Below are 15,741 nucleotides of genomic sequence, written 5' to 3'. Positions count from 1 at the left end.
CCGTTTTCAACATTACAGAGAGAAAAGGGATAGCAGGCATGGCTGATGGTGGGCATGGCTACTCCCAGTCAAGATGGGCTGTAGAGGAAACCCAACTGAGTCAGTATGGAGAAAGCTCATAGCCATTCAAAGAACAGGAAGAGAGAGAAAGACAGGTGGCTGCAGGATGAGTGGGTGGAACAGCAGAAAAAAGGTCTCTTGGAGCAAGAAAGAGAAACTAGGCTGGAAGCCAGAAGATGGCTAGCAATTTGGCTACCACTGCTGACCTGCTCACAAGAGGGTGTTATAGTTCAAGGCTAAAACAGCCAACAAATACTGAACACCAACTGATTTCATCAAATCTTCCCATCCAAGGTGAATGAAGAGGAAGCATCTTCTTTTAGATGGAATTATTCTCCTATTAAACAACAGCTTCACCCTTATTCTTTTTATAACTCACAAAAATAGTTCTATTTCTTTGAAGGAAGCATCACTAGATTTTGTTCCCAAATGATAATCTTTATTTCTATAAATTATCTCCCAACAGTGGGTTATAATTTTATCTGATTGTTTTTTTATATATATATTTTCCTTATTAAAAGTTAATCCTATTTATCTATGTATCTAACTATCTATCTATCCACATATATATTTTATATGCATCCATTTGTTGTTTACACCACCTGTCTTCATCTGTTGTTTTTTTCGTAAATTATCCCATATTATATATATATATATGTGTATATATATATATATATATATATATATATATATATATATATATATTTTTATCGGTATGATCAAGTACATTTCTTGTATATATATATATATATATATATATATGTATACACACATACATATGTATATATGTCTTTCTATATATATATATATATATATATGTGTATGTATGTATATATATATATGTATATATATATATATATATATATATATACACACACACGTATATATATATATATATATGTATTCATATACATATATATCACGACTGCAGTATGGAAAACAAGTATTAGTAATAATACAAGTATGAAATTCCTATAATGATGATTCTGCATTTTCTTGGTGGTAACCTCAAATGGCTGATGACTAATGCTTCTCACTACTCACTCCCAGCGCCTCCCCCCATCCCCACTAATCTCTCTCTCTCTCTCTCTCTCTCAGCTGCTTCCAGTGTACTCTGTGATACCGGTTTGTCAACTGTCGTTCTGAAGTTGTGTGACGGTCACTCGAGACAGATGTCAACAAACCGACGTGACACCAGGAAGGTCCCAAATTGGAATACAGTGTGCATCAAGAAGAGCAGTAGCAGTGGCAGCATTATTATCTGAACTTGCCTGTGTGTAGGGGGGGTTCTGATCATACCGGGTGCAAGACGGGGCAGGGGAGAAGTCTACCTGATGTTCGCTGTTGTGGCGTTTGGCAAGGAGAGCATGGTTGACCTTCAGTACGATCCAGTCAAAGAGCACACCATATAAACATTTAGCAAGTGCGTCTCTGGTAGCGATTGCCTGGAAAACAGAAGAAAAGAAATACAATTACACATCAATTTAAAATAATAATAATAATAATAATAATAATAATAACAACAATAATAATAATGTGATAATTTTTCTACTATAGGCATAAGGCCTGAAATTTTGGGAGAAGGGACTAGTCGATTACATCAACCCCAGTGTTTCACCCCTGTGTTTGTCCACTCCATCACCACTAGACAATTGGTGTTGGTATGTTTACATCCCCCATAACTAAGCAGTTCGGCAAAAGATACCAATAGAATAAGTACTAGGCTTAAAAAATAAGTCTTGGGACTGATACGTTCGACTAAAACCATTCAAAGCAGTGCTCCAGCATGGCCGCAGTCATATGACTAAAAGAATATGAAACAGCAACAATTGTAGAATAGGGAAATAAAAACTCTATACATTTGCCTTATAATATGCGTGCATGCATGTATGTATGTATGTATGTATGTATGTATGTATTAGGGATATTTTTAGACTGCTACATATTCACGTGCAAAAAACATGGAAAGTATTTCTATTTTAGTGTTAGTAAACTGAAATTGTAGACGAAAGGAGATTCTGTCCAGTGGTATATTATCAACCAGACTGTGAAATTAGAAAATTGTCTGGTTCTTGAAACACGTGTAACCGACAACAGCAGTGTGGTTGGTTGGTTGGTTGTAATTAATACCTTTCATCAACAGAAATGCACCTTTTCTTATTTTAAAATAACTATGAAGAATCTTTGGCAAAGACACATTACAGCACCGGTGACACGTCATGAATTGTTGACCTGGTGACTGGCAGGTCAACATCCACCCTACCGACTTGTTCCGCTACAAGTCATACAGTTGATCTTCCTGCAAGTAATGGGTTAGTCACAGAGGGAAGGGTGGTGCTCATAAGCTTTTGCAGGAACTCTGAGACTAAAGACAGAGAGGAAGAAATTCCAAACTGAAGAACTGATCTGAATGCTTGCAACAGAGTGGATTTCACCAACTAAAGGTAACCAGGAGCCAGGTGATGCCATTAAACCAATAGATTAAGTATATCTCTTTAGTGGACTCCACTAAAGAGGTACCCAAAGCGCAGGCGGTGGTGTTAAACAGGGCAAAAGACAAAGAGCAGGTATACGCCATTTAAAGGGCATTTGTACAGTTTGTGTCTGCCAAACTTCAGTCATGTAATTTGGACCAAATCGGAATTGTGGTTAAAAAAAAAATTGCTCTAGATACTGCACAGTGAGATTGAACCCAGAACAACATCACTGCAAAGGAAACTTCTTAACCATGTGACCAGGACAGTAAAAGTAATTCACTACAAAAGAAACAACAATAATGGCATGGCAATAATAGAAATTTCTTCCTTAAAGAATGAAGTCTTTGATTTATTTCAGGAGGAGGTGTGGTGGAGTGAGGAGGGGGGAATTAGAAGATAATGGTAACTAAAAGAGACAATGGCAAGCTTTTATTCTGAAAACAAGCTGAATATTTTCAAGTGCCAACTATTACAATGGCTGCTGTTGATGTAAGTCTAGCTATGACTGCTGCTGCTGCTGCTGTTGTTGTTGTTGTTGTTCTTACTGTTGTTCCCATGGCTGTTGTTTCATGTCCCACCCCACCCTCCCATTATTTCTAACAACTTCATCTGAAATCTTTAAGACAAAGTAACAGCCAGAAATATTTCCATATTTCACACATACATGCATGATTGTGTGGATACAGAATTCTACCCCGTTGTGTGGTACCCAGAACAAGTGTCTCCAATCACATGTAGCCTTTTGGTAGACTACTTCTTTGAGAATAACAACAATAGACAAAGAAGAAGAAGAAGAAGAAGAGGAAGAAGAAGACAACAACAACAACTACGATGCTGCCATTACAACAACCACTGCCAACGTCATTGATTTTTATGCCGATTTTTCCGTGCTTGTATGGGTTGGATAGACCTTAATGAGGCACATTTTTTATGGCTGGATGCCCTTCCAGTCACCAACCCTCAGTTGTTCCCAAGCAAAGTAATATTTTCCCATAGCTAGACAACCAACTTTCTAATAATTCCACCAATCTCCTCCTTTCAACAGGCCCATTACTCATCAGTCTCAAAAGGATGAAAGGCAAAGTTAGACCTCAGCAAGATTTGAACTCACAGCACAGAAAACCAGAGTTGCAAGAACTGCAAGATGTTCTATTGGATGCTCCAATGACTCACCTTCACTGTCATTTTATTGCACTTTAATTGCATTCTAACTGCACTCTCATCATGCACCTATCATGTACTTTCATTGCACTCCTGATGCATTTACTGTGTATTCTCATACACTTTTCATTTCACTGTCACTGTGCACTCACATAGTGCTTTCTGGAGCATTATACTTACATCTTCCATTTTGTAGTTCATAAAAACTGTCTCTCCTCCAGCAACGGTTCTTTTCTGGGTTAAGGCATCAATGAGTGTCGTTTCCTTCACCTAAAAAAAAAAACAATGACATTGTCTTAGTTTTTAACCACCCATCTAGCTCTTACAACTTGTTCATACAAAAAGAAAATGCTTAAAAATCTACACAACCAACAAAGACATATCACATACAATAAGATTTGATTGTCAATAACAGAAACTCACAATAAACCACATTTTCCAACAAACAAGTCGACAAAGTACATAGTGTAAACATGGAGTGTAAATATTCAAACACTGTCACTATTTTTCCATATCCTGCTGCATTTTATATGGAAGCTTTGCTCCGCCAAAGCCAACTTGCTGTATAATTCAACGTACCTTATGCTTGGCTGTAAATTTTTGTCTGCAAAATTCAGTTTGTAAGCCAGAAAACATGGTTATTATATATTACATTTCACGGTAGATGATTCTTAACAATTCAGACAACCTGCATTAAACAGTTAAGAGTTGGGGAAATAACTTACCTTCAGTAAATTAGATATCACAGTGATAACAGCTTCGTTCCTAATCACTACAGATTCATCATGGTGGAGATCTCCTTTCTGCATAAAGACAGAAATATACAATGTAGAAATATAGATTATAGAGAGAATATACAACTGTCATATGCATCATCACCATGATCATCACCATCATCATGATCATCATCTTCATTTAATGTCTGTTTTCCCTGCTGGCATGGGTGAGACAAAAATTAAATTCTATAGACTTATATGTATAAACTGCATATATATATATATATATATATTTGGAATTTACGGGAATATATATATATAGTTGGAATTTACAGGAAAAACAAAAGACGAAGATAGGTATATAAACAACAAACAGGTGTATTAGTTTAATGCTCAGGAAGGTGAGAAAGTCTTTTATGTTTCAAGCCTACGCTCTTCAACAGAAAGGAACACGAGAAAATAAATGGAGAGAGAATAAATATATATATATATATATATATATATACAAACACACAGAGACATACACGTGTGTGTGTGTGTGTGTGCCCTGTATGTACAGGTTACAGAAGATGTATGATTACTTCTGTATGAGTTAGAGCTCCATGCAGATTATCATTATCCAGTCAGCTTCCAGCATAGTGGGCAGTCGAGCACTGTACTTGGCTGGTGCCACCCAGTCCACTCTGTAAAGTGGCTGCCATTAGGAAGGGTATTTAGCCATAAAAAAACTACAACAAAACAAACAGTGGAGCTTGGTGCAGTCTCTTTTGCTGAACCGCTAAGTTACGGGGAAGTAAACACACCAGCATCGGTTGTCAAGCGATGTTGGGGGGACAAACACAGACACACGCATATATATATATACATATACATATATACGACTGGCTTCTTTCAGTTTCCATCTACCAAATCCACACACAAGGCTTTGGTCGGCCCGAGGCTATAGTAGAAGACACTTGCCCAAGGTGTCACACAGTGGGACTGAACCCAGAACCATGTGGTTGGTAAGCAAGCTAATTACCACACAGCCACTCCTGTGCCTATATATAAATAAGAAAAAGCCTGTCCAACCCATGCAAGCAAAGAACAGTGGATGATCATGAGACACACACATTTGTAATTAGCGCATGCAGTCATATACACACACATACACAAATGTACACACAACCATAATCAACCACATCCTTACATGTGTCAAAATAGCTATGCATATGTATGCATTCAATTGCATGTGTATATCTATATGTATGCGTGTGAATGTGTGCTTGAGAGTGTGGGTGCACGTGTGTGTATGCCTATGATCAAGCATGTGCGTAAATGTATGAATAAATATATTAATTATCAAATCAAAAAACAGGATATCACAGTAATAGGTAAAGAAGTGGGTGATACGAGTAATGTGATACAGAGTAAACATCGAGAATGACGTAGGAACGAAAAATATTAAGAAACTGTAATAGATAAAGCAGTCCAACTATATATATATATATATATATATATATATATATATATTTATTTATTTATTCTTTTCTTTTAATAAAAGGAAAAGTATTTATATATATATACACACACACACACACACACACACAAACATATATACACACTAACACACACATATATGTATACACATATATACATATACACATGTCCTTAGTACCAGATCTGTGACATCTCAATGTGTATGAGTAGCAGCTTGACCAGAGAAACTCCCTGATCTCCAAACTCCGCATATTGTCGAGTAATGTTATTGCAGAGATCGTCTGGAAAAACTTATTTCAGCCATTTGTATTTGTAAATTGTACTCTTTTGGTCATAACTCCAGTTTCATGACCACAGGTGATAAGCACAGAAACCAAATTGCAGATAGCAACTTTGGTCATTTTTACCAATCTTTCCTCTTCAGGGAATTGAATGCGGGAACTGGCAATCCTAGCAACCAATTCAGCCTCCTGCTTCCCAGTATAAAGAAGAAGAAGAAAAAAAGCGTGAGAAAATGGCATGTCTGCAAGGACCAGGATTTGAACAGGATTTTTTTTTTTTGTCTTTTAAGCTTTGAAAAGAGTAAGTATTTATTTACCTTCTTGAACTCCACGTTACCAAGATGTAACACAGCAGACAACACAGAGAAAATCCTACATTGAGGGGGAAAAAAAGAACAAAAAAAAAATTAATAAAAAGAAAGCAAACAGGATTTTAGAAAAATATATTAAATCATTTGCAGAGAAATCCAATGAATTATTTAAAAACTTTCTCTTTACAGCAAAGTTAGCAATGTATAGAAATAGTTGCAGAGAAATTCAGTAAATTATTCTAAATATTTCTATTAATAAGCACAAGAATGGCTACGTGGCGCTTAAGAAGCTTGCTTTTGCAAATCAGGATCTGATAATTGAAAAACAAATTTCTTCACCATTTGACCATGCTGTCCACATACATATACAATAACTGAATGAATCACCTCTCTCTCTCTCTCTCTCTCTCTCTCTCTACTCAGCTAGGGAAGAGCAAAGTTGGAATATATTGACTGAATGGGACAGTATCCAAGTGTTTAACCTTAGCTCAGACTTCAGCCAGCAAACAAACAAACAATCAAAAAGCATTGCATCAATGACCGGCCCTTTTTTTTTAGGGGGTTCTTAGAACCACATTGGTGGAGGTGCATGGCTTAGTCGTTAGGATGTTGGACTCATGATTGCAAGATTGTGGTTTCGAATCCTGGACCAGGCAACAGATTGTGTTCTTGAGCAAAACACTTCATTTCACATTGCTCCAGTACACTCAGCTGACAAAGATGAGTTTAGCTTGCGATGGCTCAGCATCCCATCCAGGTGGGGAATTTATACACCATGGAAACCAGGAAATCAGCCCTTATGAGTCGGTATGACACAAGAAGGTTACTTTACCATTGTGGAGGCACATGGCTTAATGGTTAGGGTGTTGGACTCATGGTCGTAAGAATGTGGTTTTGATTCCTGGACTGGGCAACACGTTGTGTTCTTGAGCAAAACACTTCATTTCACATTTCACATTAGAGGCAGGATCTGGCCAGTTTGAACATAATGAAGGTGGAATATTTGGGCGGGATTTGGTCAGATTAAATACTAAAGGTTTAAAGTGAGTAGGGTGTCATTTGATGGGAGATATGACTGCTATTTTTAGCAGACTGAGTGACAAAGACCTTGACCGGCTCATATTTCTATATATAGTGACAGGTTGATTGATTGGTTCATTCATTCATTCTTTCATTGATCCAATAACATTAATCATTTTGCATGCTGGGAAGAAGAAAACACACCCACAGGCAACAAAAAGATTAAGGTTTCATATGTCAGTATATATATATATTTATTTTTATAACTTCAATACTTCACCATTAGCTGTGTAACAGGAATAAGTAAATAAATAAACAACTGAATAAATAATGGGATAAATGCTAATTAAAGCTTTCTTTAATGTGATTTAGAAATTAAGCATCAATTTAAGCAATTATGTATAATGAATAGTGCTGTGTTGATTAGAAAGACCATAGAACTTTGATATAACAATGAAGGTTAGGCAAGACAATAAGAAACTTCTGACACAGTCACAATCAATCTACTAGAAACAGCAGCCAAACTTCCCTAAAACCACACCCTTGCTTAAGATTTGGAGACACTGGTCAGTGTGGTTTTAGATATATAAAAATGAGGGCCACCACTGACCAAAGGGCAGCCATAGACTGCTGTCCAACTTGGAGATTAACTCTTTCGTATTCAGATTACTTTATCAAATCCAATGTTCATTTATTCACATCATTTTGAATTAATCCTGCTTTATTTTGTAGCTTTGAGACTTCAATGATGGGATTATCTGTTTTTGGAATGACATTGTAGGGGAGGTGTGAGAGGCAAGTTCTAGCCAGTATGAACATAAAACAGGTAGAATATTTGGGCCAGATATGGCCGGTTTAAAAGCTAAAGGATTGTTGTTGGCACTCCGTCGCTTACGACGTCGAAGGTTCCAGTTGATCTGATCAATGGAACAGTCTGCTTGTGAAATTAACGTGCAAGTGGCTGAGCACTCCACAGATACGTGTACCCTTAACGTAGTTCTCAGGGATATTCAGCGTGACACAGTGTGACAAGGCTGACCCTTTGAATTACAGGTACAACAGAAACAGGAAGTAAGAGTGAGAGAAAGTTGTCATGGAAGAGTACAGCAGGGTTCGCCACCAACCCCTGCCGGAGCCTAGTGGAGCTTTAGGTGTTTTCGCTCAATAAACACTCACAATGCCCGGTCTGGGAATCGAAACCGCGATCCTACGACCGCGAGTCCGCTGCCCTAACCACTGGGCCATTGCACCTCCGCTAAAGGATTAAACAGCAAGATATATGCACACACAATTACATAGCTATGTACTGTGGGAGCACTGTCAGTTATTTGCTGTGGGAACATTGATAGTTATCTATGGGAACACTGCCAGTTATATGCTGTGGGAACATTGCTGCTTATACACTGTGGGAACATTGAGACATAAATGCTGTGGGAACATAAACATTTATATACTCCAGGAACATTGAGTCATATGAAGTGCATATCATTACTAGCTGAATATTGTGGAAGCATTCCAAGGTGTATGCTGTGGGAACCATCACTGGTTTATGGGTTGTGGGAACATTTATTTATTTATTTATTTATGCGCCCTTTTAAAGCCTAACCAGGCTCATGGGCCCGGTTTCCCGGTTTCTATGGCATATGTGTTCCCCGCCAGCTGGACGGGACGCCAGTCCATCGCAGCTTTACTCAAGAGACAGGAAGAAAGAGTGAGAGAAAGTTGGGGCGAAGGAGTACAACAGGGGTCGCCACCACCCCCTGCCAGAGCCTCGTGGAGCTTTTAGGTGTTTTCACTTAATAAGCAAACACAACGCCCGGTCTGGGAATCGAAACCGCGATCCTCCGACCGCAAGTCCGCTGCCCTAACCACTGGGCCATTGCGCCTCCATTGTGGGAACATTGCTGATTACATATTGTGGGAGCATTGCTAATTATGTGCTGTAGGAATATGTAGTTATGTGCCATAGGAAATTGCCTGTTATATGTTGCAGGAACATTGCTAGGTGTATGCTGTAGAAACACTGACAGTAATTATATGCTGTGCAAATCAGAGCTAGTTATAAACTATAGGCTGTGGGAATATTGCCAATTATATGCTGTGGGAATAGAATATAGGACAATGTTCACGATCTTTGATTCACTGGTTACCCTCACATTTAAAACCTGGTCTGAATGAATCTAACAGAGTGAACTCAATACAGGTGCTCAAGGGTCAAGAGGTGCTGGAAGAAAAAATATAACAAACACATTGAATCCGTTCTAACCTGTGCTGTCTTTCAGTAGAAAAACCAACCATTTCCATAGACTGCTTTAAACGGGCAAATTCATGCTCTTCATCGACACCATCAACAGTATAACAGTTACTCTGCAACAACAAAAGAAAGAAAAAGACAATGAGATTATATGTGAATGAAGGAAACAACTAAGAACAAGAACAACAAAATGGCATTGGTACAATTGGCTTTTATATACACAGATTTAGCATTTACCATTAGAAATACAAACAAGATTAGGAATGCTGAGCTGAAGAGGGATGTCCCCTGCATCCCTCTTCAGCTGAGCATTCCTAATCTTGCAGACTTGTGGGTACTGGTGCCATGTAAAAAGCACCTGTGCTGGTGCCACACAAAAGCACCCAAGCTGGTGTTACGTAAAAGCATCCTGTACACTTTGTAAAATGGTTGGTAGTAGGAAGGGCATCTGGCTGTAGAAACCATGTCAAAACAAACATGGAGCCCAGACAGCTCTCTGGCTTGCCAGCTCCTGTCAAACCGTCCAACCCATGCCAGCATGGAAAACGGATATCAAATGATGATGATGATGATGATGGTCATTACTTCAGGCATTTTAAAGGTGTTCGTAGATTTAAATAGGATTCATGTCTACAGAGACACAGGTGTGGCTGTGTGGTTAGGAAGCCTGCTTGCCAGCCATGTGGTCTTGGATTCAATCCCACTGCATGGCACTTTGGTGCATGTGTTTCTGCGATAGCCCTCTGCTAACCAAGGCCTTGTACATGGATTTGATAAACGAAAACTGAAAGAAGCCCCTTCATGTATGTATGTGTCAATATCATGTGACAGTTGTAAAGAGCATTACCACCATATCAAATTGAGAGTGGATTTAGTAATGTGCCTGTGTTTGTACCCCCCCCCCCCCCATCACTGCTTGACAATAGCTTTTGGTGTTTACATCCCCACAATTTAACAGTTCATCAAAAGAGACCGACAGAATAAGTACTAGGCTCAAAAAATAAGTCCTGGGGTCGATTTGTTCAACTAAAACCCTTCAAGGTGGTGTTCCAGCATGGCTGCAATAAAATGGCTGAAACATGTAAAAGAAAAAGAAAAAAAGAAAATGCTGTTATTTATAGCTTTATGCGTTTTGAGATCTACTTTTCCAAAACAAGAAACCTATTGCCATTTAAATCTCAGCACTTTTAGTTTCCTAATTAAAATAATCCAAAACAAATTTCATAATTTCAAACAAGTAGATGACAGACCCAACACTTAATAAAACATATCTATAAAAAAAAAATGGCTTTGAAATACATTGAAAATATGTTACGTGCTCTTCAGAAAGTCAACAGAGAAACATCTAAGGTTACTAGAATATGGCCAAGCGGAACTGATGTGGTGACATAGATCAGCCAAGGCTGCTAACACTTCAAGAAGTATGGCTTATTACAAAACCTAAATGAATACAGCAGCAGTCAGTTTATAGTTTCTGCGTCAAGGTGGAACTCAAATCTCAAATAAACCTCTTCAACTCTGGCAGACAGGAAGGCACAAATTCTGAAATCTTGACATATTTATTTATTTAAGAATATTACCGAGTTTCTTTGTGATATGATTCCTGAAATAGCAGCAGCCTTTATTATAAGCAGTATTTCTTACACATGTATGTGTAAGGGAGGGCTTAGCAGAATCATTAAACCAAACTTAAATGTAGTATAATAGAGACTACATGTTTTTTTTTTTCTTTTAAGATTTCCATTACTAAAAGAACTTAAACTAACAAAATCAAAAGAGATTAGTTCCAGGTAATGCTTTTAGGAATTATATAAATTGACAGCATGGAATAATAAGCATCCATTTCTAAAACAGTGTTAAATCTTATTACTAATTAAATAATTAAATCATAAAGAGAGGTTGTTCATATGTTTGACTAATTAAAACGTGAGTTTCATTAATTTCAATGTGTTCAACAACAGAAATAATTACTGTAGTGTAAAATGTGCATTGATTAGGGGAACTATGTGGATTTAACTAGAGACATTTCTATCCAGTAAGCTAGTTACTACAGTGCCAGCAAGCAAGCAACTATGAAGCTTGATGAGACAAACACTTGTAATTATCTCCCTTACTTGCTCAGCCAAACAATGGTATTAGTTAGCGCCTTAACCATTTAGCATTTAAACCGGTCATATCCAGCCAAAATTGTTCTACCTGTTTTACGGCTACACCTGGCCTCTCAGATCTACCCTACAACATCATTGTAAAAAATAACAATCACATCATTTCAGTCGTCTAAGGACCTTGTAATGAGTGAATGCTTAAAAAAAGAAAGAAAAAAATGTGGTTGAGTACTCCGCAGACACGTATACTCTTAACGTAGTTCTCAGGGAGGTTCAGTGTGACACAGAGTGTGACAAGGCTGGCCCTTTGAAACACAGATACCACTCATTTTTGCCAGCTGAATGGACTGGAGCAATGTGAAATAAAGTGACTTGCTTAAGGACATACTGCATCAACAGGAATTGAACTCCATGATCTTACAATCATGAGCCAAATACCCTGACCACTAAGCCACGCACCTTCACTACATCATTAAGTAATAAGCAACTAACGAAGATAGCAAATGTGAAGAGGAGTCTATCATCAGCAGCACAGTGATGACTAGTGTTGATATGAAGCAGTGAAGGGTATGAGGAAAAAAAAAAAACCTGCTGCTGTTGTTGTTGTTGTTGTTGTTGCTTTTGTTGTTTAGCTCTTCATCAGATCTCAGCTAACAGATCTAAGATGAGAGATGTTCCCGTTATGGTTCTCCCATTCTTTTCGAAACCATTGTATGCCTGAATCTAAGACTACAGTTTGCCGGTCTCTTTCCAAGAGGGGTTTCACTGACATTTCTACCACATCAAGAAGAACTCCTGTGGAGTTTTGGCATTATTATTATTGTGGTGCAAGACAAAATAGAGAATAATGTTTCTTCCAGGCAAGGACTTTTATTAGAAAGGAAAGAACTCCACCCAAACACCAGTAACTCAACCCTTATCACAACACTACTAATGAGTGTTTGTGTGTGTGTGTGTGTGTCTCACAATCTTCTTTTATTTATATACGTCCAATAGTACAGGTTCACTCTCTCTCTCTCTCTCTCTCTCTCTTTCTCTCTCTCTCTCTCCCACTCTCTCATGCATATATGCCCTAGTCTGTAACATACAAATGCTAATATCAGGGCAATAGCAGAACCTGCTTCCAAAACAATAAAGAAAAAGAAATACTTGCTTTAGATGAACACACCATTAATTAATTGGTGCATAGTAATTATAGCCAAAGGAAGAAATAAGAATGAGGAAGATGTTAAGCAATTAATAGCAACAAAGACTAGCTGCTAATTTAGCATAGCTCTCAGAGTGACTTAATAACTAATTATCTTATCCTAATTGCTTAGGTAAGTTATAATGTCGTACTAACTTGCTTCTGACTAACAGTACTAATAAGAGTAATTGCAGGTAGAGGTAGAAAATGTAGCTCGTAATGCCACTCCTGAAAATGGCATAGTTAGAAAGCAGGGTTACCGACATTCCATAGACATGGTAGTCTGATTAATAACAAACTATGTCTGCAGTAAAGGAAGTGATATAAACAGTATTATCTTCTAGAAATGCCAACTTTTGGAGTGTGGGAGGCTTTGTGAGATAAACTCTTCTTCTTTGGATGTTTGATATCAGTCAAGCTCTCCAGAAATTCAAATTATGTCAGTAGGGTCTCTTCTCTCTCTTCTGATATCACAAACACTGTGAGTGGTCCCTTGTGACACTCCGAAGGAGAGAGAGAGAGAGAGAGAGAGAGAGGGGGAGGAGGGAGAGAGAGAGAGAGAGAGAGAGAGAGAAAGAGAGAGGAAATCAGCAACAGTGCTGCTTTATTTATTTATCAACCCCTGCACCCCAGCTTCACCCATCCCATCCCACCCCACATGCCAACAAAAAAAAAAAGGATGGAGGGCAAAGTTGACTCCAGTGGGATTTGAACTCAGAACTCAGGGAAACCAGAGACCCAGAAAGAATAACACAAGACATTCTATCCAATGCTTTAATGATTCTGACAACAACAACAGCAACAACAACAATATGCGATCACCATGTCAGGCACATTTGGTTGTGATGCATGCGCCTAGTGTACCCTTATTATATGCCCTAATGCAGTACCAGGCTCTCATGGCTTCTAATCTTAACTGATTGGAAGTGTTATCATGTTTTGTCCTGGTGTAAAAAATGGGCTACAGCAAATATTCTGCTCACTACCACAGATTTACTTGTCAGATGTTTGACCTTAACCAGTTGAGCATCTCCGCTGGTCGCTGATCATAAAAAAAGAAGTAGTGGGGGGGAGCATCATAGCCACGTGCCGAGAGGAATTTCTTTGGAGTTTGAATAATTCACCTCTGGAAACATGGATGTTTCATTCAACATCCTTAAACAACCCTTATTCAAGGACTATTTGAGCAGGATGGGCTACTCAACCTGAAGAAAACTCTAACTGGGCCCCGCTTTCAAGGTCATGCACTGTTTATCTTGATATGAGATCACCATGCCGCACATATTTGGTTGTGATGCATGTGCCTGATGTACCCGTATCGGATGGGTAGTCATGATGGGTATACTGGGCTTCGTATATTTTACTCCAGTGTCACTTTGATGGCATGCACTGCTCTCTCACTCAATGATAATAATAATAATAATAATAATAATAATAATAATAATAATAATAATAATAATAACAATAATAATAATTGAGAAATAACAACTGGGTTAAATGTCTGAATATCTGAGTGAGTTAACTGTTGATAATTATAATATTTCAGACTAATTAATCTCATTTGTTAGAGATAAAGCTCTTACAATTTCAATCAGCTGATCTGTGTATTTTTATAAGAAGAAATTTGGCTGCTTTGTAAGCATGGTTTAAAATAATGGTATCTTTCCATGGCAGAAGCCTAATTATTTTTAGAAGAGAGAATGAAAGAACCTGTAGGTTGACTTCCACATTAATAGAACTACCATAAGGTGCAGTCCTTACCACGGTGTGCAGTACAAGTCCTTATCATGCCTGTGCAGTACAAAGTCCTAGTAGGGTTCCCCCACCACCTTGTGCTGGACAGGTCAAAGGATAGAGGCCAGATTATTATGAACCACTTCTTTACAGAGTTAAAAGTGGGTTTGTGTAGGGTCAACACACCTATCTAGAAAAAAAGATAGCATCAAAGAAAACTGAAAATCCACACAACTTGGGAGAGGAAAGCCTTCCTTCAGGAAGATAGAATACTGATGAAGAGCTGAAAAAGCAGGGATCCAACAGGAGAGAAACAAGAAAGAGAGCCCACTTCTATGGATGAGGGTAAGAAGATTTTAAAATGACATCAGAATAAATGACTAGATAAGTTAACGAAAAGACTCATTATAAAAAGCTAACACTAATATGGACAAAACAGACAAGAAACACATAGATGATAAATGGTTACGCTCTAAGAATTAATAACATTATTTTGAGAACAAGCTTAGTATTCTTATTAAATTAAGAAATATATATTGGAACAATATTTACATTTAGAATTTGTTTTCATATAAGCGAAGACTAAATAACCTTGGATTACACTCAAGTTGAGCAACTGTTTAAGACATTCATGGTGGATGAGTGGGAAAAGAAAATGACCCAGATAGATTTATCTATCTATCTATCTAGTTATATATATACATATCCACACAAATGTATATCGTTACACTACTGATGCAAATGAAAAAAGAGACACATAATTGATAGATTTAAAAGACAGTATAGATGTTTACTCAAAGTTGCCATTAGCAAAACTCTGTATTCCATATCATAGACAAACACTAAGAACCCAATTATTAGACTTACCTAACAACAACACAACAACAACAACAACGACGACAACAACAGTTATAAATGAAGGGAAAAAAATAAACATTGATTTATTCTTTGAGGAGA

At 37.8% G+C, this 15,741-nt stretch overlaps 1 protein-coding gene across 1 annotated transcript in view; it reads right to left on the bottom strand.

Annotated features, from left to right (window-relative positions):
• Positions 1–15,741, bottom strand: part of LOC106868187 (unconventional myosin-IXa) — a 209,041-nt gene that overhangs the window by 98,306 nt on the left and 94,994 nt on the right. The window contains exons 5-9 of the mRNA XM_089361098.1: positions 9,772–9,872; positions 6,492–6,546; positions 4,424–4,501; positions 3,879–3,968; positions 1,332–1,505 (exon numbers count right to left, since the gene is read on the bottom strand). Of these exons, the coding sequence (XP_089217224.1) occupies positions 1,332–1,505; positions 3,879–3,968; positions 4,424–4,501; positions 6,492–6,546; positions 9,772–9,872 (498 nt within the window). The remainder of the gene's footprint in view (positions 1–1,331; positions 1,506–3,878; positions 3,969–4,423; positions 4,502–6,491; positions 6,547–9,771; positions 9,873–15,741) is intronic.

The sequence above is a fragment of the Octopus bimaculoides genome, chromosome 12, assembly GCF_046866305.1.
Source record: "Octopus bimaculoides isolate indiv1 chromosome 12, ASM4686630v1, whole genome shotgun sequence".
Lineage (NCBI taxonomy): Eukaryota > Metazoa > Mollusca > Cephalopoda > Octopoda > Octopodidae > Octopus > Octopus bimaculoides.
The sequence above is the reverse complement of the archived record's forward strand: the minus strand, read 5'-3'. Positions and strand labels throughout refer to the sequence as shown.